Source organism: Dermacentor andersoni, chromosome 2 (assembly GCF_023375885.2).
Source record: "Dermacentor andersoni chromosome 2, qqDerAnde1_hic_scaffold, whole genome shotgun sequence".
In the NCBI taxonomy this organism is placed as follows: Eukaryota; Metazoa; Arthropoda; class Arachnida; order Ixodida; family Ixodidae; genus Dermacentor; species Dermacentor andersoni.
Genome location: NC_092815.1, coordinates 230594607 through 230619635, shown reverse-complemented (window position 1 = coordinate 230619635; position 25029 = coordinate 230594607). Strand labels below are relative to the sequence as shown.

Genomic DNA, 25029 nt, shown 5'->3' with positions numbered 1-25029 from the left:
CCACGTGCTCCAGCACCTTGCCCACGCAGGACGTCAGCGAGATGGGACGCAGGTTGCCGATGTCCAGTGGTTTGCCAGGTTTCAGAATCAGGATTGTTCTAGCCGTTTTCCACTGTCGGGGGAGCTTGCCCGAATGCCAGCATTCATTGAAGTAACCTCTATCGAAGCGTCGTCCAGGTTGCGTAGCATCTTGTTTGTAACGAGATCTGGGCCGGCTGCTGAGCGGGTGTTGAGCTCGTGCAGCGCTACCCGTACCTCTGATATGGTAATGTCTCGGTCGAGCCACGCGTTGGGCAGCCTCCCGTACGGCGGGTGGGTTTCCGTTGGCATGTCTGGCAGATACTTGGCTTCCAGGCTCCTGATAACAGCGTCTTTTCCTTGTTGTTGTGTGATGGTGTGCATGAGGCGGGCCAGGCGGTCGCGCTGGTTTGACTTGGTCTTTGTTTCGTCTCGGAGGTGCGAAATAGATTCCATGTACAACTGCGATGCAATCCCCTGTCAGCTCGGTTGCAGATCTCGTTCCACTGTTGACGGCACAGGAGCCTGCAATGTTGTTCAATGGCCCCATTTAACTCAGCCACCTTCTTCCTCAATTTGCGATTCAGCCGGTGCTGCTTCCAACGCGCCTGTATCGAACGTTTGGCCTCAATCAGATGGGCCAGGCGGCTGTCCATGATGATGACGTCCTCGTGTGTTTCTATGGTCTTTGTGGCTGAGCGCACTGCATCGCGGAGTTCCGCCGTCCAGGTTTCGATCTCTGTGATGTCTTGTGCTGTGGTGAGGCGCCCCTTACGGAATTCGTCCCAGTCCGTCCACTTATGTATGATGGTATTTCTCCGTGATTGGTTGGGTATCGTATCACAAATCCACTGGCAAAAGGAAACTATTGTCGTCGTCGTCATCATCATCATCAGCAGCAATGGCTCGAACATATTTATCTTCTTCCACAGCTGGCTCATTTTAGCAGAGGGGCGCGACCGCTGGAACGCGCTCGTGCCTATACTCGCGTGTTCGTCATCGTCGTCGTCTTCCACAGCTGGCTCCATTGCCGCTCATCCTTCCAGTGTAGAAGTTCAATTCTCTTCTGTAGTGGTAATGCTGCCCTACGACCCTACGTCCGACCCTACGACGTTTCGTCCACCACCTAGGAACTAGAAAGTACGGCGTTTTGTGCCGACGTGTGTGCCATGAAGATGGCCGACGGGACTGTCGTGGCCACCGTGTACGCTTGACCTGCCTCTTCCAAGGGCGACGTACAGCACTTTATGAACGACAACTTTGGATGGCTGTTTGCTCCAGCCGATGACGATCAAACTCCAGTCCTCGTCATCGGCCACTTCCGTGTAGCGGCCAGATGACAATTGGCTGCCCTCGTTTATGCTCGAACGGTTCAGGCTACAGTGCTACAACAATCCCAAGGTGCCAACGACCACGAGGCGCTCGCGTTTGAATTTGACCTTCGCCAAGAACTTGTTCAGCTTCGTCACTGAACCCTTGGCTATCTATCACAGTGACCCCAAAGCTATAGTTAATTGCTTGACATAATAAATGACGCTGAAATATTTATGTATCACTGTGCTGTATATTATACAACACATACAGCTTCGCTGGTCAACCACCTTCACAGAGTGGGATGGCTGGCGAATTGTTTCTGCCTTTAAGTTTATGCATGTTTTCAAACCAAATAATAATAATAATAATAATAATAATAATAAATTATTATAATGCTCTCTGCCATGGTTGCTTCCCACTGCATTCGCATTGATTAGTATTTCACATTTCATTTCTTCTAGATTCTATTCAGTTTATTAACATAAGGAACCGTCGTAGTTATTATTTGTCCTTGCTTCAGCCCTTTAATTTTTGCATGTTTGTAGCCCAGTTATTATGCTCTGTAAATAAACCAATTGACTCGGTATGCTATCGTGTTTTAGAATAGTTGACCTTATTTTAGTTCTTGCCTTTATATTGTTGCAATGGTCTACTTGCATGTACATTAGTTCTAAAATTACGGTTTTGCTACGGTTTGCCACGAATAGGGACGCAAACCACGTCAAGCTTGACAAATGACATTTTGTTTGCGTCCATCAGAGCGTATATTTCATATTTAAATAAAGTGGATTGGTCGAAGTGGAAGAAGCAGTTTTCACTGGCATTTATTTGACACAACAAACGCCAGCAGGCCGACTGTGATAGAGAGCAGAGTGTCACATCTCGGGCACCTGCCACCACCGCCGGCACACTGGACGTCGTCAGCAACGATATCTTCAAGCTGGCGAATGCCCCTAGTATCTGGCTTCTCTGCACACCTCTGCTGGCGGCTGATGTCATTCATTGCGCACTGTCGAAAGACGTCCGTCAAAAGGCTGCGAGCACTGTGAAAACATAAACAAGGCAGATAGATATCAATAAACACCGCTCTTCGTTTAAAAACAAATATGAATAACTCAGTCTCTGTCACACACTTTATACAGCAAGCATTTGGCAACACTGGCCACGCCCGCCACCTTCCCCGAGCCGCAGTTGCGAAGTGCCTGCGCGGTTCGGCCACCGTCGCCGTCAGCTATTCTCTAGAGTGCAAGAGTCGCCATCCTGCATCCTACTGCGATCGATGAAGAGCGAACGCCACGGTAGCCCCGCGTATCAACGAAGCGACGCGCGCTGGCGATTACACCCTTGGTCCGGACGGTATCCTCAAGAGGCGTGCTGCTTTGAACCCGACACCATTTCTGAGCCTTTTGTACCAGTGAGATGAGCTTCGAATGTGAGTTGTGTATCCTAACCAATTGCCGATACACTTTCGATTTTCGGCTCAAACTGTAAAACAACATTGTATTGCATCACAACTGACCAAATGCGTTGCGTCGCCAAAAAAGAAAAAAAAAATTAACGCGTCTTATGTGAAAAATTAGAGCTTCGGTAGCAGAGCTTTTCATCGAAGCCGATAAAGCTACATGCGCGCAATTAACGAGCCCTGTGGCTCCTCCGTTCGCGTTGGATTGTCGCTGCGCGAATGTGGAGCGAAACTGCGCGAGTCAGGCCGCACGTGCAGGCCGCCCGTGAGAACGCATCGACCAGTTTGGGGCCACGAGTTGATTGGCTCTGTGTTCGCCGCCACGGGCGTCACCTTCGCATGGTTGCGCGTGTTGTCTCTCGGTCGGTCGCGTTCCGTGCACTGCTTTTGCGCTTCAAGCGCTCGCATAAATACTGAGGGTTTTGCTGCTTACAGAGACTCCAGCTTCACGCGCAGCGCGATAACGTTAGCAACCATGCATGCAAACGCGTGATTAGGGGAACTATGTATCGCCACGTCCTAATGCCACAGCCAGAAACAAAGCGTACACGGTAAATAAATGCTAAATGCAAGTACGGACGACGAACGCACAAGAGATACAGCGCGCAGCTTGACGAAGCAGAGGCAGCTTGAGCTCAGAGAGGGCGGCCCTTGTCTATGTCTATGCACCGTTGGTGAGCTGCTGCAATGATATGTGGAGTGATGTGCATTGATGTCGTACCAGCTCTTCCATTTCTTCTGATATGGTGAACACTTAGGCCCTTTTGTGCAGCGCGAAGTGGGGTAAGGGACACAGAATAACGAGAACAAGCGCTTACTGCCAACTGAAACTTCATTGTCCCATACAAGACTTCAAATAGAAAAAAAAAACCGAAGGAAAAAAGCAACATAAAAAACAAATGATGCCTTTACAGCTCACCGGTGGCATTGGCATAGTATATAAATTCCAACTCCCTTCGCAATAAGGCAAGGGAGGCTTTACTTATGCCTGGGAATCCTTCACGTGCCGTTCTAGCCGATTCCAGCTGACGCCATCGCGACCATTGAGCAGTGGTGGCGTCTTTCCCTTTTATGTTCTTTTTTCCTTCTGTTTTTCTTTTATTTAATAGCGTGTAACAGACAATAATATTTCAGTAGCCAGTAAGTGCTTGTCCTCGTTTTTCTGCATCCCTTGTCCCGCTTTGCGTTGCACCATACAGCCTCACGGAAAACCAACGACCCCAAACTATTACCCTTGAAAGTTAAACACCACTCTGCTGGACTTTGCTAAGAACATCTCTGCGAATAACTGGCAATAATAAATGCTCCATCTTCGCGCTCATGCCAACATGTCCAAGCGCTTTTTTTCAGTACGAAACAAAATAAAGCTTTTGTGAAGATCGCGCTGTCTTCTCAGAAGTTAGTTCATTTTTATTCTCTGGGAAATATTTAGAGCAAAATTTGTGCTGAAGCAACCGTTGGGTGTCTTTTATTCCGTTTGTATAATTGTTATCTTTAGCCGCTTTATTACTTATAACGTTGAGATATATTTAACGCTGATGCATATAAACAGCAGTGCCTTCGCATAAAAATGCCAATTTAGTTGCGCTCGTATAAGCCAAACCGGCGTTTGCGTTCCCAAACAATATTTAGAGCGCCGCTCTTAGGTGCCTGTTCCTGCGTTAAGCGTCGGCGTGCCACGGCGGCGTACACGAGCGAACGAGCACAGGGAAAAATGAAAGAGTGAACGCGGAGCGTAGCGGGGGGATAAAATCAACACCCTCTAGAGAACTTAAGGCCTTCTGGCTGACCCTCTCCCCTTGAGCTACGTCACGCATAAGAGGCCAACATAGAAGTTCCGTGCAGCGCGCTGCGAAGCTACTAGGGGCGCACACGTGTTGAAAATGAAGCGCGGAAGATATACAATAGTTAACCCCGGTTATTCGGAGAAGAACGAGGCGACGACGGTGGCGACAATTCGATTAGTTCCAGGAACCCTGCTGCTCCCTGAATAGCTTCAAGGTTAAACAAGTCCCGGCATGCTCAGCCATGCTGCCGCATGCTTCCGAACGCACATTTTTTTTTCTAGACGTGACCAGTGCATGCAGTCTCAACACTTGTGCTGTGCTTGTGATTGTGTGTACCGCAAGTCTCAATTGCCCCGGAATATGGAGTGCCGTGCCTAGATATGCCTAACAAGTGCTGCGTGCCCGATTGCCGGAGCAATTACAAATCGGGTCAAAAAAATTACGTCTTCAAGTTTCCACAACATGAAGAAGCCCAGAGTGCCTGGATTAGGGCGATACCACGTGCAGACTTCATTGTATCACCGCACTCCAGGGTAAGATGTTCAGAGCTTCTTCAGAGGCTGCAAAGCACCATCAGCATTAAAGCACCATCAGCATCAGCACCAAAGCATTACCAGCCATCAGTAAGGATGAGCGATGGGATGAATTTCAGACACACACAGACCACCCACGCCCTAGCCTAAACGTGGTAGTAACGAAGGATGCACTGTCTGAAATAAAAGACATCGTCCCGGTACTGGTCTACGTGGCGGGCTATGCCGTGTACGCTTCATTGAAAAAGCTCAACTGTTCGAAATGCAGGGACGCACTGACAGAGAAAAGGTTGACATCGGTCTCAGACTCGGATGGACGGTACGACCTCGTGAAACAACTTGACAGGGGAGGACTTGTCTATCCAGCTATATTTGCCGTCAACGCTGTCGCACACAACTACGTGGTTATCAGCGAAAGAGGAATTTATCAATCTGCCAAACCAACGTCGTTTAGTCACTGACCTCACACTTGAACTGCTCGTCAGTGATGATTCCTGAGAGTTCGACGCTTGCGAGGATGGACATAAATGTGAATTTGTGTTAAGGCACCTTTGTCGTGTAGCACGAATATTTTATTGAGGAATTACTGCTGCAAGATGAACGACAAAATATTGGATGCCAATGCAAAGGCAAGGAAGAGAAAAGCTGAAACTCTGCGCAATAAGACAGCTGTTTCCTTGTAAATAGCTGCACGAATGTTTTATATTCCGTTTCTATACTTATATGAGTTGTAAATTAGTGCACTGCTGTAATTAGTGAGTCGAAAGCGAAATTATTCGTTTAAGCATAATCCAGATTGGAAGAAATACATGTGTCCCCAATAAAATTGTTCATACGCAATTGTGAAGCTGATAGAGTGCGTTACATTCACCATTGCCGCGCCATAAAAACCATAAGTACAAAAATATGGAAGAAAAAGCTTTTATGGATTCAATTTATTTGAAGTAATAGGTATGAAGTGCGGGGTATAATAAATCACTATTATTATTATAATGCACAAAAAAAAACGTACATTACAAAGACGACAAAGCGCGGCGCTATAAGAAGCTGCTGGCATCAATACATGCACAAGCTTTACAAAGCTGTTTTGTATCTGTGCCTCTCAATAAATGCTTTGTAAGGTGCCTGCTGCTCATTCCGCAGTTTCGACTGAAGAAAACGTGTGGTGTGGTCAATAAAAGCATACGGCTGCTAGGTGAACCAAGCCGCGTTCCCTTCACTGAACCCGTATCCCCGAGCGTGCCGATGGCCTCTTGCCCGTGACGTCACTCGCCGAGCACTCCGGCCTTCTTGTCTAGGAGGTGTTGATAAAATACGGCGACGGCGGAGAGAGCGTGAGCAGGACAGTGGAGGAGGAGGGTGCCGCGGAATCATGGGGAGGAAAGCAGAGGAAGCCACTTTGAAGCACCACCAGATGGCGCTCATGTCCGCGCATCCGTACGAGGTCCTCCGAGGTATGTGGAAAGAGGTAATGGTCCTAGGACTTACTTTTGGAAATGCGGTTGTTTGCTTTAAATCAGGGGTACAATCAGGACTCGACGGGAACCAAAGGTCAGTGGGTCGCCTCGCATTGGGCGCTCACGGGAAGAGTACAAATGAAGCTGTGCAGGGGGATATGGGCTGGACTAGTTTTGAAGTCAGGGAAGCTCGCAGTAAAATTGAGTATGAAGAACCGCTGAGGAATATGGAAGAAAGTAAATGGGCTGGGAGAGTGTTCAGGTATCTGTACAGGCAAAACATTGATTCACAGTGGAGGAAAAGAACTAGGAAGCTTACCAGCAAGTATGCGGCCTGTGGTGTGGGCAACACAGCAACAAGGAAGGTCAAGCGGAAAGTCAGAGAGGCTGAATTAATCTTATGGGTGGCGGCAATGGAAAAGAAACCTGCCATGAGTAACTACTTAAGAGGAAAAAACGAAATCAGGAAGGAAACCATTTATGATAACTCAAAGGGAAGCTCATTACTTTTCGAAGCGAGATCGGGATGCCTTAGAACACGCACCTATAAAGCGAGATATAAGAAGGAAGAAGAAGCATGTGCTTGCTGCGGTAAAGCTAGGGAAACGACGGAGCATATTTTATTAGAATGTGAAGACGTCTACCCAGCGGTCGATTTAGGCACCACTGGCCTCCTTGAAGCCCTTGGGTTCAGCGGGAGCAGTGGTAAAGCAAACAGGTCCGCAATAGACATTAGTAAGAGGCGATTGGAGGATTGGTGGAAGAAAAGTAGGGAAACGACAAAAGACGGAGACGTACAAAAGCACAATTCGCAATAGGGGATCAGAAAGTTTGGGCGCGGTAGTTCATAGTGTTTTTTTTTTTTTTTATTGGTTAACCTAGGTAGGATATTAGGCAGCATAGTAGCAAAAGCTTGGTGGCGCAACTCACCGCCCCGTTCCAAAGGGGACGCTCATAACATCCATCCATCCATCCATCCGTGCGGACATGAGTGGTCTTGTTTAAATTTTGTGGCGAATGGACTTGCTTTTCGGGGCTCCGTGGCGGCGACGAAATCATGTTTTTCTGCATGCTTTGAGCTTGCTCCTGTTCTTTATTTGCTGATTTTTGACCTTTAAGTAGTAATTGGGTGGTTTTCTTTTTCCTTCCTTTTTTTGTTTGTCTCTCGTATTTCGGGTGCGCTGTTGTGCTTCGTGTACATTTGTTTTTGCAGGATGGTTAGAGAGTCCTTTCGTGCCACGTGCTCCAACACGTGCTGCCGGGTGGGACGTTGAGTGTTTGTAGTCTTTAAATGGTAGCTTGGAAGTGGCAAGAGAAATAGCTATTAGTTCTTTTACTGTGCGTGTTTTGGTAGGAAAGTGATAGCGTGGCCGCGTGGTTGAGCGCGTGCGAGAGCGTGTCATACCTTCGATCTCCGCGGCATTGATTGATTTGGAAACAGTGGTGAGAGTTGCTTTGCGACATTTTGAGGATTTGGATCCTGTGCGTATCGGTCTTTGCTGAAAGGCACGCGCTCTGCATTGATATAGTATTATAGTATTTGCATCAGTAGTAGCATTATTGTAGTATTGTAGTATTTGCAAAAAGCCGTGCAATACATGGCAAGAAAGACACTAAAGCAAGCAGTGCACGGAGGGTCCCTCAAGGCAGATGAGGAGACGGATGAGAATGGAGAGGGCATCGAATCAACCGGCACACAATGTGATGTAGATACTAGGCTGAAGAAAATGGAGGCTTTCCAGGAAGAGCATCTCAAACAGGTGCAAGAGCTCTAAAATGAGCTAAACAGGGAGCGTGATGCACGGAAGGTAGTCGAAAAGAGACTTGAAGCAGCCGAGGAAAAGCTGAACAGGGCCGTCATTGTGAACGAAAATGTGCGTGACAATGGAACGCAGACCCCCAACGCGACAGGCGAGGGGGGGTCAGCGAAATACGTGGAACGCATGCAGGGTGATGAAGGGTTCGCTGGAAAGAGCGGCACCTACCTTGAGGCCGCCACGCGGAAAAAGCAGGAGCCCAGGGGACAATGCCCCTTGTCGAGTCCGAATCACGCGGAAAAGGACAAATGGAAGCAGGGCGATGTAGGAGAGAGTGAAAGGGTGATTATCGCTGGCGACTCAAAGTGGCTTGGTGTCCAGAAGCAATTGTAGAGAGGGTGAAAGATGATAATAGTGGTAGTAGGGACATTTCCAGGGCGGACACTGGGTTCTGTCATGGAGCAAGCAAACGGAAAGCTCGCAGAAAATGCCCAGCTTTGCAACCTTGTCATAGCAGCAGGTAGACTAAATGACGTCCTAAACAGAAAAGGGAGAGGTCCACCCCCAGCGCTTAGCGAAGTGGGCGGACGACTTGCGCGAGCTATCCCCTCAGGTGCAGATCGTGGTGTGCACGGTGCCGGAGTTGCCTGTATGTGACAGTCACATACAAAGTGCCATGGTGGCTGCTGATGAGGCGATATAAAAATGAGCCGAGAGAGAGGCTTCGAAGTTGTCGAAGTAGACAGGGAAGTGAGAAGGTGGGGTGGTTTTAAACGAGACGGCATCCACTTCAATTACAGGCTGGCACGAGAAGTGGGCTGGCGACTTGGTGGTCGCGCTGTTGCTTGTTTAGGGGGCCTACTGGCGCTCAGGAGGCCAGAGTAGGTAGTAACGAAGAAGGTTCCCCAAATGAACCTCAGAAGAACATCGCTATCGATAACAGGAAAAGGAGGAAAGCAAGAAAGACAGTTCGTCATGCAATAGGCTACATAAAAATGCAGAGCGGCAAAAGAAAGGGAAAGTGGGCAGAGATTGAGGAGCAGTTAAATAGAGAAGAAATAGGGGTGTATGCGGTTACAGAAACGCACCTTAGAGACTCGGAAGAGCCGCCAGTGATTGAGAATTCTGTTTGGGAAGGGTGCAACAGAACAAAGTCGGAAAGAAAGGTAGGGGGAGTCGGAATGTTCATCCATTAGGGAGCCACATGGAGAAGAGTAAATTCAAAATTTCAAGAGCATCTTTGGTTATCAGGTACAATGAGTGGGGAAACAAACTTGGCGGGGCATTACGTATTTGTGGACCGGAAATAATTGCACAGAGAAGAATAAAGAGTTGGTGGAATGCATAAGCGCTGGTATTAAAGGTTTCGGGAATGGTGCTCAAATTATCCTATTTGTGGACATGAATGCCCACATACAGGATTTAGATGGCTATACCGACAGCAACGGGAAGTCAATGTTAGACCTTTGTGAGCAACATAAACTCGTTATCGTGAATACACAGCCTAAGTGTGAAAGGCAGATCACGTGGGAAGTGGGAAACCGGCAATCAACCATTGGTTACTGTCTGATGGCAGAAGAAATTCATGTTAAGTTGAGAGAAATGTCATTGATGAGGAAGGCTATAGCAGCATAGGGAGTGACCATGAACGAATCATTTTGAAAATTGGATATGTAGTTGGGAAAGAGAGCAAGAAGTGCAAAATGGCCAGACCAAATTTGAACGCTGAACAAATAAGAAATATAGTCACTAGAGTCGAGGAAGAACTTGGCAAATGGCCAAATAAAGAGTGGGAATATAGTGAGCTTCTAAGTGTAATAACGACAGAAATACGGAAAGACAAACAACATATTCGTTGGAAGCGAAAAAAGAAACCGAGAAGCTGGTGGAACAGAGAGATACCGGAAGCAATCGCCGAACGACAGAAAGCATCCCGAGAGTACAGGCAACCAAACAAGGCGCAGTTGCCGCACAAAGGAGTAACCAGTAAATGGGGAATATTCCGAGACAAAAAGCCGATGGTTGAAATACTGGTACAAAATTAAAAGGTGAATGTGAACGTTGGTTGTCAGAAACACGTGAGAAAAAGGAGGCCGCAACTAGAATATTTTGGAACCACATAAAATTATTGGGCAGGAAGTCAACAACCATACAACAACATATCCTAGATGAAATGTAAACAGACTGGAAGGAGAAGCGGCAATAAATTACATCCGAAAATACCAGCCGAATCTTTCAATAGCAATGACGAGTTTGTACTTGATGAAAAAAAGAGCCTGAAGGAGACCCAAGGGGAAAAGGAGCTGGTGCTGACAAATTTAAACTGGAAGAAAGCGGAAGAGATAATTTCTAAGCGCACAGTCACAGAGCTAGAATAGGTTCCCGTTAGGCTGATTAAAGAACTAGGACCAAAATGTAAGCAAGCTCTGGTGAAAGCTGTGGAAGAAACTTTAACAGATAAACAAATACCAGACAGTTGGCGACAAAATAGAATGAATATAATATATAAAGGTAAGGGGGAGAAAGACAGAATTACCGCTGTCCATTACATCGGTAATATAAAGGCTAGCAATGCAGGCAATCAAATTAAAGCTTCAAGCACGGGCAGAGAATAATGCCATATTGGGAGAGCTTCAGAATGGCTTCAGAATAGGTAGGCGTTTGGATGATAACTTGTTTGTTTTTACTCAGTGTATCGAAATGTGAAAAGTAGAAAGCAGACCGTTATATGTGGCCTTCTTAGACATTGCAGGAGCCTATGGCAACGTAGACCGCTACATTTTGTGGGATACTCTGGAAGGGGATGGCATAGGTGACAATTGTCTACAGCTTTTGAGAGATATTTACCTAGAAAATACCGTTTGCGTTGAATGCGAAGGGATGAGGAGTGAGGAGAACGTTCATATCAACAAGAGACTGAGGCAGGGGTGCGCTTTATCACCACTGCTATTTATGCACTGCCACTATTTATGCCATCGTGCACTGCATAGATTCGCGGCAATATACATAGTGAGCATGGAGAGGGCGCTAGAAGGAAGTAATATCGGCTTTAATCTCTCATACAAACCAGCGGGTACAGTAGTAGAGCAGCAGCTTCCATGTTTATATTATGCGGATGACACTGTGTTGCTAGCTAACAAGAAAAGTGATTTGCAACGTCTGGCTAATATCTGTGGAGAGGTACTGAGGTAGGCAACAACTTAGGTTTGAAATTTAGTGTTAGGAAATTAGGTGTTATGGTATTCAAAGAAAACAGTGAACAGACAGTGGCGATACAAGACGAAGAAATCCCTCGGGTAACAGAATATAAATGCCTTGGTATATGGATAAACGAAGGCAATAGATATATGGAAACACAGAAAAAAAAAAACAATAACAGCGAAGGGGAAGAGAAATGCAGCCATAATGAAGCACAGAGCGCTGTGGGGATACAATAGGTACGAGGTGATCCGAGGTATGTGGAAAGGTGTAATGGTTCTTACTTTTGGAAATGCGGTTGTTCGCTTTAAATCAGGGGTACAATCAGGACTCGATTGGAACCAAAGGTCAGCGGGCCTCCTCGCATTGGGCGCTCACGTGAACACTACAAATGAAGCTGTGCAGGGTGATATGGGCTGGACTAATTTCGAAGTAAGGGAAGCTCGCAGTAAAATTGACTATGAAGAACGACTGAGGAATATGGAAGAAAGGGACTGGGCTGGGAGAGTGTTGAGGTATTTGTACAGGCAAAACATTGATTCACAGTGGAGGAAAAGAACTAGGAAGCTTACCAGCAAGTATGCGGCCTGTGGGGTGGGCAACACAGCAACAAGGAAGGTCAAGCGGAAAGTCAGAGAGGCTGAAATAATCTCCTGGGTGGCGGCAATGGAAAGAAAACCTGCCATGAGTAACTACTTAAAAGGAAAAAGGAAATCAGGAAAGAAACAATTTATGATAACTCAAAAGGAAGCTCATTACTTTTCGAAGCGAGATTGGGATGCGTTAGAACACGCACCTATAAAGTTAGATATCAGAAGGAAGAACAACCGTGTGCTTGTTGCGGTATAGGTAGGGAAACTATGAAACATGTTTTATTAGAATGTCAAGATATGTACCCAACGTTGATTTAGGCACCACTGGCCTCCCTGAAGGCCTTGGGTTCAGCGAGAGCAGTGGAAAAGTAAACATGTCCCCAATAGGGATTAGTAAGACGCGATCGGAGGATTGGTGGAAGTAGGTAAACGACAAAAAAAGGAGGCGTACAAAAGCACAGTTCGCAATAGGGGATCAGAAAATTTGGTAGGGGGGGTTCATGGTGGTTTTCGTTTTGTTTTTTGTTTAACCTAGGTTGGACATTAGGCAGTATAATAGCAAGAGCTTGGTGGCGCAACCCAACTTCCGTTCCAAAGGGGACGCTCATAACATCTATCCATCCACGGCAGCGGGGTAAACGGCCGTGTGGGGAAAAGACAAAAAGAAAACCAGAAACCTCGCCTTCTCGCACATCGTTCACCACAGGAATTTCCCCTTAAAGATTATGGCTGCATAATCTGCAGCTGCTGGGACGCAACTGCAGTTCATGCACCGACTGGCAAAGCCACGACGAGCCGTCGTGGCTCTTCCAATCGGTGGGGTCATCGGTGTGGCGCCTCAATATATTGGGAAATCAAAACACTGTGGCAGAGCTGCCAGCGACGGCGCATCGTGACCTGTGACGTCACGCTCCTGTTCACATATATACCAGCGTCTCACCGGCAATAAACCAGGGGGGGGGACACTCCCCGGTTTCGGTGGCACAGGAAATTGGCGCCATCTTTGTAATGGGCGAACGCAAAAATCCGTTTCCCTTGCATGGCCTCGTAGATCGTCGCGCGCACGCGCGCCGATCCAGGTGGCCGAGCTCTTCCCCCTCCCCAACTCCTCTCCAATCGCTCTCCCTCGTTACTACCCTCCCAACTCCCTCACCTTCGAGTGTCTTCGCGCGCACGCCGTGCGGCCCCGCCGGCCCGGAGCCAGCTCAGCCCGCTGCATGACGTTTCATGTTTAGTTATCTGCTGTTATCGTGAAGCGTGCGCTGGTGTGCGTTGACCGGCGTGGCTAGTTTCGTCTGTTTCGTGGTCCTCGGTAGCTGTGTGCTTGTGCTCCGCGATGTTTCACCCGTTTCACGACTCGTACCGCTCGTGCATCGTGCAGTGGTGCACAAATACCTCAAAAACAAGACCTGCAAGGTTGTTCCGGGAGCCCAAAGACAACAGGTGAGCGCTCAGACCCAAGGACATTAGAAGGCGCATGTACATACACTAACCCAGCCCTTTGCATTTGTGTGCTCCATGAGGCTCCGGACGTCGTTGCGCCTTGATTGTGCTACACTTGCCTCTTCCCGGTAAAGAAAGCTGACAAATAGATGTTCCTCCTCATTGTCACCTGGTCTGTGACTTGTGTTTTTCTGTGCCAAGTCTCACTCTGCAACTTCAGTAACTTGCCCAGCTTTCCATACTGCCCTCACTGCTTTTTCTGTGTGTCACGTTCTACAAACCTACGAAGAGCTGAAAAATTACTGTTAGTGTTTGTGTACTATCTCAGTAACCCCAGATGGAAAAACCGAGCGAACAACCTTCATGTGTAGGCATGATACGCTTTTTTTTTCTTCTGGAAAGCATGAGCATTGCAAGTGTCCTACATGCAGATTTTTGCAGTTAGTGTTTATTATACAAAGGAGAGCCCAGTAGGTACGGCTTAGTGCCTTAAGTGACGTAATCTTATTGCTAAACATTGCATTCGGGTCGAAAGAAAAGTCGTGTTGTCGGCTTATTTTACCGGGTCTTTGATTGAGGAATAAGCCTTTCTTTCTGCGAATGTTTTCTATGTGCTGCTGCAAAAGCCGACTACCTTCTTTTCCCCTTGCCACCGTTACTCAAACTGTGGCCAAGTGCACAATAATGTGATAATGTTTCAGTTTTTAGTACAATGTTATTTTTTTTCTGCCATGTATTTTTTGAATTTGTTCAGCCGTAATGAACATGTCACGCATTTCATATACTTTCGTGCAGATTTGTAAGTTTTCTTTTGGTATGGCTCTCAATCAAACAATGCTAGCATTTTATTCTATTCTTCAGGTATTTTGCGTGTCATTGTTTTTGCCATTACCAGTGAGTTTTCCCTTTTTATAGTTGTCATGACTATGTCATACACGTCGTCCAGTTTTGTGCAATATCTTAGTGCATATATCAGGAGCTCGTCTACATTTCGGTCTTGAGGACGTTATATAAAAATCTTTTTTTTTATGTGTGTACATGAAACGGCCTTCGCGTTTTCTAGCGCTTTCTTTTGTTATTTCACCATCTGTGAACTTTTGTCTTTAGTACTCTTGTATATGTCATGCACCTTTCACTTTTGCTCATTTTTTGAGCGTGTATCACACCACATTGTAAGAAAAATCTGTTTTCGGAAACGAAGTCAATAAAGCGAGACTAAACATCTGTTGTGTTGGAAGTGGAATGTTTTTTATGCCCCGGCACATGCTGGTATAATATAAGTATGGGCAAGACTGCGTGCATGCCAACGCATAGCCCACGGCGCACCACGCGCCAGCTCGCAAGCAATGCCAATGCGCTGCGTAGCGCGCGCATTGCTTGCGAGCTGGCGCGTGGCGCGCCGTAACAAGCGCGCTATAAAAAAAAAAAGCGCGCCGCTTACGGGTAAAAACACAAAAAAAAAGTGAGCGGTGCGCGCGGCATGGGGGAAAGGGAGATGGCGAGTGAAGCGGGTCGGCATAATAAAAACAAAGAGGAAAGAAAAACGTTTGGGAGAGGGGGTGCCGCGCGGCTGCTGTTGCTGTTGCCATGACAACGTAAACAATCATGTGCGCCGCCATTTTGCTTCTGCATCGCCCATTGGCTAGGGCCGTAACTGAAGGGGACCTTGGCGCTAGCGTCGAAAGAGCGTCTGCTCGAAAACGGCCAATGGGAGCCATACGGAGTGTCCCCCCCCCCCCCCCCTGAATAAACGTCGTCCTTCATCGACAACTGGCTTGCTTACGTGGCGGCAGCGGGCCCTAGTCGGCATGCCGATGCCAGCGTCTGTTCTTCCTCCGCCGAAGCCCTCGGACACATTAGGCAACGCTTGGCTTGAATGACAAACTTAGAAGAGTGGGTTTACCTTGTTTTCTACTGCCACTCAGCTGAGCCAGCAGAGCGAAGATGTGCAGGCAGCCACGTTGCTAGTAGCGATTGGTGAGGAGGCTCGAAAGGCGCACAGCACGTTCAAGTTTGAAGCAGGAGAAGACAGAAACGGTGCCGACATCTTGTTACAGAAATTTGAGGATTTCTACAAGCCTCAAACGATTCTAACCTTTCAGGAGTTCCGTTTCGGATCAAGAAACCAAAAGGAAGGCGAGAGCTTCAGAAAATGGTTGACCGAACTGCGTATACTAGCTAAATCTGCGAATTCGGGGCGCTAGAAGATCGCATGCTGCGCAGCCGCATTATTCTGGGCATTCGAGACAAGTATTTGCAGGAAAAGTTGATCGCTGAAAACCCTTCGTATCAGAAGGCTGTCGATATCTGTCGGACCCATGAGCAAGGGAAAGAACAGTTTCGCGAGATAAGCGAAGCAGCCGCAACCGCTCAGGAAACGAGAGTTGATGCAGTAGAAAGTAACAGAAACGTCTGCAGTAAATGCGGTTATCAGACATATCGCAGCGGAATATGCCCTGCGAACGGGAAGGCTTGCAAAAAGGGCGGCAGGCGGAATCATTTTGCCCAAGTATGCAAGACGCCGCCGCCATCACGAAACGCGGTTCAGAGGCGCATAGATTTGCGTGAGCTGCGTCTAGAAGCAGACGAGGACTTTTTCTTGGAAACTTTCACGGTTCATTCCATAACAACAGACAACTGGAATGCGACGGTTCATATTGAAGGCACACCAATGACGTGCAAATTAGACACGGGCGCAAACTGTTGTGTTATTTCGATACAAGACGTTGAGATGCTACCAGATAAGCCAACAGAATCCTGCCGGGTGACGCTTATGGCATTTTTCGCCCCAAAACTGCATCGCATGAAAAAGTACGGCTGTTACGTTCAGCGAACAACAAATCTCACGAAGAAAAATTTTTCATTGTAGAGCAGAACGTGCCGGTAACACTCAGTGGCTCAGCGGCGGAACGCTTGGGGTTCATCAGACGCTTGCAGATCATTGAATACGAACATATTTACGCCCCAGCACAACCTTTTGCAGAAGTCTTCAATGGGCTCGCCCAGCGAAAGGACTTCGACTACAAGATCAAGCAGCTCAAGCCCGGTGCCTAGCTATCGTCATGCCAGCTAGAAGAGTTGTTGTGGCCCTTCAAGACAAGGTGAAGAGAGAACTACAGCGCATGGAAGACCAAGGAGTAATAACAAAGGTAACCGACCCTACCGAATGGTCCAGTCCCATGAGCACAGTTAGGGGTGTGCGAATATTCGAAATTTCGAATACGAATCGAATATTTTCCTTATTCGAAGCGTATTCGAGTCGATGTTACGTTTTGCGCCAGGCGTGTCGAAAGGATCAGACAAGTTCCGGGTGAACGACGTTTATTAAACCATGCTTGTGGGTTGAGGCTCGGCAAGAAAGAGACGCTAGCAAGGGGCATTCTGCTTTTAACACTGATGAGCGCCAGCCGACACAACACCACCTCCCCTTTTAATGGAGCACACAGTCACTCAGAGTCCAGCTTAGAATCTATCCGGTGGGCGACGATTTCGCATGGGGTAGCGTCTTGCCTCGGCAGGTGCTGGTGTTGCCTGTTGCGCAACCGGAGTTACCATGGGCGGTTGTGGACTGGAAGGAACTGGTGCGCCGGCAGTCTCAGGATAAAACAGGAACTCGCTGGTCGTAACTTCGCCATCTGTTCCATGCCTAGGGGTAACGTCCTCTGCAGGCCTCTGTAGCAGCTGATCCTGGTGACGACGCCAGGTGAAGGTGCCCCTCGGGGTGGTTGTACGTACTTGGAAAGGGACAGGTCTTGTTTGAGCAACAATCGCAGCGGGAGCCCACTTTGGTTTTCCAGAATAATTACATGCTAACACGTTGTCGCCTACCAAGAAGTGACGTTCGCCACACGGACGACTTAATGCCTGAGTGCACTGTCTGTGTGCTACTCTTTCCCCAACGGAAGGCTTTACGGCATCTAGCCGACTGCGTAAGCGTCGTCCTAGGAGCAATGCCGCTGGTGATTCACGAGTCGTCGCATGTGGCGTGTTGCGATACGACAGCAAAAATTTATGCAGCTTTACCTGCAATGTTCCTCCTGTGCCGTCTTTGCGCAGTGCATTCTTTAAGGTCGGGATGAAACGCTCTGCCAACCCATTGGAGCTGGGGTGGTAGGGAGCCGTGAGGACGTGGCGCGCTCCCATTGCCTGCACGAAGTGCTTGAACTCCTGCGAAACAAACTGAGGTCCATTATCGGAAACAATTGTTTCAGGGTAACCAAAACGTGCGAAGAGCTCAGTCAAACAACGAATCGTGCTTTCTGTAGTTGTTGATCTCATTTCGAAAACCTCTGGCCATTTAGAATGTGCGTCGACCACCACTAAAAGCACGGTATTCTGAAAAGGTCCCGCAAAGTCTACGTGAACATGCTGCCACGGTGAAGTCGGCCATGACCACGGGTGAAGAGGTGCGTTGATTGAAGCGTTTGGAGCGTTACGTTGCTCTTGACAACTAGCGCAGCTTCTGATACGAAGTTCGAGGTCCGCCTCAAGAGTTGGCCACCACACGTAGCTGCGTGCTAGTTCTTTGCTGCGCACGATGCCGGGATGGCGGTCATGGAGTTCGTCCAGAATGAACCCATGCAGCTTTGCAGGCACGACTACTCTTGCGCCCAGCATGACGCATCCCTGATGCACCGTCAGTTCGTTGCATCTGCGAAAAAAAGGCTTCAACTGTTCATCCTTGATCGACGCGGACCATCCCACATTTGTGAATTCCTTCACTTGACAAAGAATTCGGTCTTTACATGTGGCAGCCGCGATATCTCGACTAGAAACAGGCAACGAGTTCAATCGCAACGAATAAAATGTTTCTTCTGTTTCTTTGGTTTCCGCTTCAAGATCTGGCAGCGGCAGACGCGAGCAGAAATCGGCTTCCGCGTTCTCGCTCGATTTCTTGAAGATAAGATTGTAAGAGTAGGCTGCCAACGTAACGGCCCAGCGTTGCAAACGAGCAGCCGCGATGGTGGGAATCCCGGTTGTCGGGCCCAATATTGTTTGAAGAGGCTTATGGTCTGTGACTAAGGTGAACGAGCGCCCATAAATATAGAAGTGGAACTTCTTTACACCGAAAATGATGGCTAACGCTTCTTTCTCCAGTTGACTATTTCTTTTCCGCTTCAGATAGCGTTCGTGAAGCGTAAGCAAAGGGCCGTGCCCTTCCGTCATCGTAGACGTGAAATAGGACTGCTCCTACACCATACTGAGACGCGTCGCATGACAGTCTAAGTTGTCTTTCAGGGTCATAGTGTGCGAGCGTAGGTGGTTGTGCCAATAGCGCTTTCACTTGGTTGAACGCTTTTCTAGCATGCTTGTCCCAGTGCCACGCTACCTTTTTTTGCAGAAGTCTGAAAAATGGTTGAGCTATCGTTGCTAACTGGGGCACGAACTTGCTGTAATAGTTGACAACGCCCAACAAAGACTGAAGCTGCTTTTTTGATTTCGGCTCTGGTGCCTGGAGAAGTGCGTCAACTTTATCTGACAATGGGGAAATGCCTTCAGCGCTGATTTTGTGCCCAAGGTAGTGAAGTTCGCTTTGAAAAAACGAGCACTTCTCTTTCTTTACGCTGACACCACCTCGGCTTTGAAGACGCTCCAGCAGCGCTTCGAGATTAGCTAAGTGGTCTTCTAGTGTTTTCCCAGTTACCAAAATATCATCTAGGTAGCAGCAAACACCCTTGAGGTCCTTCAACATTGTGTCCATTTTCTTTTGGAAAATTCCCGGCGCGGAAGCGATTCCAAAAGGTAATCGGTTGACGACAAACAATCCCTTGTGCGTGTTCATTGTCAGGTATTGCTTTGAGGCATCAGACATGACCACTTGCGGATAAGCGCGGTTCAGGTCGATCTTTCAAAAATGTGTGCCTCCAGACAGAGCCGCGAATAATTCATCGACCTTCGGCAACGGGTAACGTGTGACGTCAAGGCACGGATTCACTGTCACCTTATAATCGCCACAGAGGCGTATGCCACCGTCTTTCTTGATAACGGGTACCACTGGCGTCGCGTAATCTGATGTGGCAACGGCCGTTATGATGCCCATTTTTTCCATCTTCGAAAGTTCAAGCTCAACCGCCTTTTGCAGTGCGAACGGCACGTTTCTTGCTTTGAGAAACTTCGGTGCCTGATTAGGCTTGAAATACAGCTCGGCCCTTTCTTCTGTAATCATGCCTAACTCATGTTTAAATAGAGAGTCGTACTTTGCGATCAAAGCGTGCAGCCTTTCCTCTAAACGACAAGGCAGCTCTGACCTTGGCAGGTGGTGGACGTTCCAGATTTGCTCCACTCCAGCCTAATTGCCTGAAGCAATTCCCGACCCAGCAACGGCAGCCCTTCCTGGTCGACGACGTATAGAGGAAGGCTCGCCGTGTTGCCACCGTGCTGCACCTTGACTTGTACGACGCCTTTTGGGATCACCAGGGCTCCTGGATAGGTGCGGAGCTTCACTTCTGTCGGGTTGATCCTGGCTGATGAAAGAAATTGGCGGTATTGTTTGAAAGGCATGACTGTGACGGCGGCACCTGTATCTAGCTCCATAGGGATTCTCACATCATTTACTTTCATCGGTACCATGATGGGCTCAATGCTGGGAGCAGATACGCCCCTTACGGCTACCACTTCCGAGCGGGATACCACCGATAGCGTTTTTACAGTGTCCTTGATGGGGCGTTTCCCACGCGACTGGCCGGAGGTGCTACGGCAAACTCGTTGCAGGTGTCCCCTTTTGTTTCACTTATAGCATTTGTCATTTACGTGGGGACACGCTTTGCCGGAATGTTTCGGCGACCCGCAGCGAAAACATGCATGCGACTGGACACTCGAAGTCGCCTGTACCTTATGCATGGGGTTGGCTGTAGACGGGCTTCCGCAGTGCTTTTCGTTGCCGCCTCCATAGCCACAGCGCGCTCTACCGCTCTCTGAAACGTAAGCTTGCTATCCTCCGTGAACAGCACTCGCTGTATATCCTCTCTTAACAAGCCGCAGACGAAGCGATTCCGGAGCGATTCATCTAACGCGCTTCCAAAATCACAGGTTCGTGCTAGCTTCCGTAGCTCGGCAACGTAATCAGAAATGGACTGGCCTTCGACTTGCTGCCTCCTGTGGAACTTTGCTCGCTCGCCAATGACCGATGGTTTCGGCGACAGATGGTCCCCCAGCGTCTTCGTTAGTACCTCGAAGCTCTTGGCTGAAGGCAGCTCCGGGGCAACCAGTGATTTCAGAAGACTATAGGTACTGGGGCCTATGACGCTCAGGAATGCATGTACTCTATCACCTTCGGGAACGCGCTCGACGATAAGAAACGACGTCAGCCGTTCTTCGTACGACGCCCAGTCATTCGTGGAAACGTCGAATGGTTCCATCTGGCCCAGTTGAGCAGCAAACTGCGTCGAACCTGCACTGGCTTCTTCGTTCATATTATCAGTCAGCGAAGAAAAGAAAAAGCAGCACTCTTCAATCATCGATACTGAACAGAGGCTGAATGCCGAGAACACTTGCCTTCCTTGACGCTGCGCAACTCCTCAAAATCCCATCTTCGTCGCCACGTGTTACGTTTTGCGCGAGGCGTGCCGAAAGGATCAGACAAGTTCCGGGTGAACGACGTTTATTAACCCATGCTTGTGGGTTTAGGCTCGGCAAGAAAGAGAGAGACGCTAGCAAGGGGCACTCTGCTTTTACCACTTAGTGGCGCATGCGCGCTTCGCAGAGTGCTCTTATCAAGATGAGCGCCAGTCGACACAACAGTCGAGAAATGCATATTCGGAAATTCCCGAATATTTGAAAAGGGCCCAATAACGATAGAAAGGGCGAATATTCTGACAGGCGGAATAATTGAGCAAGTAATGAATTACATGCTTGCTCCGCATTCTCCTAAGAACATGTTTATTTATGAGAACTTCGCATGACCGGCTCATTATTTGTATGCTCTGTTTCAGTCTATCTGCATGACGCCCATGAGACACGGTCAGTTTCAGTTTCTTTTTACCGAGCTTTATTCTATGGCTCTTTCATAACCATATATGATGTCCTTTAGAGCTGTGTAATTATATGCGATAAAATATGCATCCCAAAAGTGTTACCTGGAATATTTTTAGTCGTTTGGAAATTAAAAAGGAAAGAAATATATGTCCGAGGAGAACGTTGCATCGCCATCGACGACTCCCGACTTGTGTTCCCGCTTTTCTCATGTAATCGCCGGCTCTTTGCTACCTTCTGCGCTCTGCTCCGTTACACAAACGCAAAACACGCTAACTTCGCCACTGCGCTATTTGCAACTATCTCACTGCTGATACCGCTCTAGATCAAGCGTGTTCTCCAAGAATGGTGTCAACTGCAGATGACGAGTCACAGAGCAAGCAAGAAAAGAAAGCCGGAAGAAGTTTCCTTTAGCGGCACTACACAAAACTCTCGCCGTCGACAGCTCGGTGCAAGTCGTGCGAACATGTCCTTAAAATGCCAACGGGAACAACCACTACTCTTTAGAATGACATGAAACAGAACCCTTTGTTGATGGAAAAGTGCAAAAAGGAGGCCACCGCAAACGCTCTGTTGAAGAATCAACCGACACTGGATGATATACTTCAGCAGAGACAGAAGTCATTGTCTCAGAAGATAGAAAACGCACTTCACCAGGATGTGGCAGCCATTCATTTGTTCACAATTTCTGCTACATCAGTTCAAAGCAGTGGTCGAAGCAGCTGTACAGTCGTGCTACAGTCGGCCATCTCGAACAATATTGTCGCGTGTGCTCGTCCCGCGCCTGTAGAACGACACAAGAGCAAGGGTACGACACGAGCTGCGAAAAGCACTTGAACACGGAACAAGCACTCTCGCTTTTACGAGCGATATCTGGACTTCGCGTGCCAACGAGGGTTTTGTAAGCCTCACGCGTCATGTTCCTGCGGTGAAGGTCGACATGAAAAGGTTCACTTTGAACACGCGATGTATGCCAGAGAGTCACGCGGCTGTGAACATAGCTGCGTGATTGGAGCAGCTATGCACCGATTGGGAGATACCAATCGACTGCGTGAAGTACATCGTGACGGACAGCGGCCGCAATATCCGAGCGGCTGCCAGGAGACTGCCTTGGTTTCAGCGAGCCTGCTTTGCGCACACTCTGCACCTGGCGATCAGCAATAAAATGTCGTGTACTCGGGCGATCAACAGACTCTGCAAGAAGGCGAAAGCGATTGTAGCGCACTACAAGCATAGCCCTAGTGCACAGAAAAAACTGAACGTTCCGCAGACGCAGCTGAACAAAGACGTGCTCCATGTTGTGCAGGATGTTGACACAAGGTGGAACAATCAGTACCTCATGCTCTCAAGGCTCCTTGAACTTTAAGAGTCCATCACACTTGAGCTCATCACTTCGGACACGAGCGTAGATACCTTTAACTCTGCAGAGTGAAGAGATGCAGCGGAGTTTTTCAAGGCATTGAAGCCCTCATTTGACTCAACTGTGATCTTAAGTGCTGGAAAGTACCCCTCATGGTCATGTCAAATTCAAATTATTTTTGGAATGCTGCATTGCCTCGAAGATTGCAAAGGCAACTCAGCGTTTGCTAACAATCTCGCAAAATGTATTAAGGCTCGTTTTGCTGCGTGCCAATTTGTCGAAGTGGCCAACCTGGCCATGCTTCTTGATCCGCGCTTTTAAGGGCACAATTCATCCACGCCCCGAGCTGGACGAAAACTTCTACATTGCCGAGGTCAGACAGGGCATTTTCGAGCTCAACAGCAAGTCTGCGCCGGGTCCGAACGGAGTCACCAACAGAATGTTGAGAAACCTCGACGACACGTCGATTGTCTTTCTGACCGACAACATAACCGAGTCCTGGAAGAGCGGCATTGTACCTGCAGAATGGAAGATGGCCTGCACGGTGCTCATTCCCAAGCTCGGCAAGGCCCCGAGCATCGAAAACTTCAGGCCGATTTCTCTAACCTCCTGCGTCAGCAAGGTCATGGAGCGCGTCGTCCTCAACAGGCTTAACGGGTACCTCGAAAACAACGAGGTCAACGTACAACATGATCGGCTTCCGCGCCGGACTCTCAACGCAGGCGCCATGAAACTAATCAAGCATCAGATTGTAGATGGCCGTTCCAGAGACGTCGAGGCTCTGCTTGGTCTGGACCTCGAGAAGGCTTTCGACAACGTGCTCCACACCTTTATCGTCAAGACCATATCAGACCTGGGTCTCAGCTCTAGATTCCACAGCTACGTCAGCTCTTTTCTAACTGACAGGAAGGCCAAGCTTCGCATTGGAGACTGCCGCTCCGAAGATGTGCCTCTCGGAGGGCGGGGCACTCCTCAGGGCGTCGTTATCTCCCCAACACTGTTTAACATCTGTATGATTGGTCTTTCCCAGAGGGTGGCGCGCGTCGAGGACGTCAAGCACACCATCTACGCCGATGACATCACCATATGGTGCTCCGGCGGCTGCGAGGGCAGAGTCGAAGAAGCCATGCAGGAGGCGATCGACGTGATCGAGGAGTATCTCCGCCCCACCGGACTTCGATGCTCCCCCGCCAAGTCGGAGCTCCTTCTTTACAGAAAAGAAAAAGGAGGCAGGCAGACCCAAAGATTGGAAGCCATTCTCCGAAAGCAGCATCAGACTTCGCACTTGTGAAGGGGGGGGGGGGGTGATACCCAGGGTCGAAGTTATTCGGGTCCTGGGCATGTTTGTCGAATTCGACGGCGGGAACGGAACTGCTCTCCGCAAGATCATCGCAAAGACGGACAACGCTTTCCGCCTCGTTCGTAGAATCGCAAACCGGCATCGAGGCATGAAGGAAAACCATCTTCTCAGGCTGATCAATGTCTTCGTACTCTGCCACCTCACGTACACGATTTCAATGCACAACTGGCTCAGAGCGGAGCGAGACAAGCTGAACGTTCTCATTCGCAAAGTAGTCAAGAGGGATTTCGGGCTACCCATCAGGACCCATACCGAGGATCTCTTGAAGCTGGGGGTACATAACACCGCCGAGGAGATTGCCGAAGCCCAAGAACGCGCGCAACTCAGTCGCCTGACCACCACAGCGGCAGGTAAACGCATCCTCGAAGAGCTGGGTTACCACGCTGCGGAATTCCCGATGGTCAGTACCCCGATCCCTAGGAGAATTCGAGACAAGTTCGTAGTGGCCCCTGTGCCCCGAAACGTTCATCCCGTCCACAACGAGGGCAGACGCAAGGCCAGAGCAGCAGCCATCCTCAAACAGATCAAGCAACACGACATTAGAGCAAACTTCGTCGACGCCGCGGAGTACAGTGACGGGAAGACCTTTGCCGTCGTTGTAGTCGACTCGAGAGGCAAAATTTCCAATAGCGCCTCGATTCGCACTTCCGACCCCTTAGTCGCCGAGCAAGTCGCCATCGCGCTCGCCCTGCTAGACGGTCGTGGGTCCGAAGTCTATAGTGATTCCAAAACGGCAATTAGGGCTTTTCAGAAGGGTTGCATCGCCAAGGAAGCTC

The 25029-nt window shown here is 48.7% G+C and overlaps 1 protein-coding gene across 2 annotated transcripts in view; it reads right to left on the bottom strand.

Moving 5' to 3' along the window:
• Positions 1–2140: 2140 nt before the first annotated feature.
• Positions 2141–25029, bottom strand: part of LOC129387050 (uncharacterized) — a 110700-nt gene continuing 87811 nt past the window's right edge. For both annotated transcript variants that reach the window (XM_055075748.2, XM_055075749.2), the window contains exon 6: positions 2141–2375. In XM_055075748.2, coding sequence (XP_054931723.1) covers positions 2147–2375 — 229 coding nt within the window. In that variant the 3' untranslated portion in view covers positions 2141–2146. The remainder of the gene's footprint in view (positions 2376–25029) is intronic.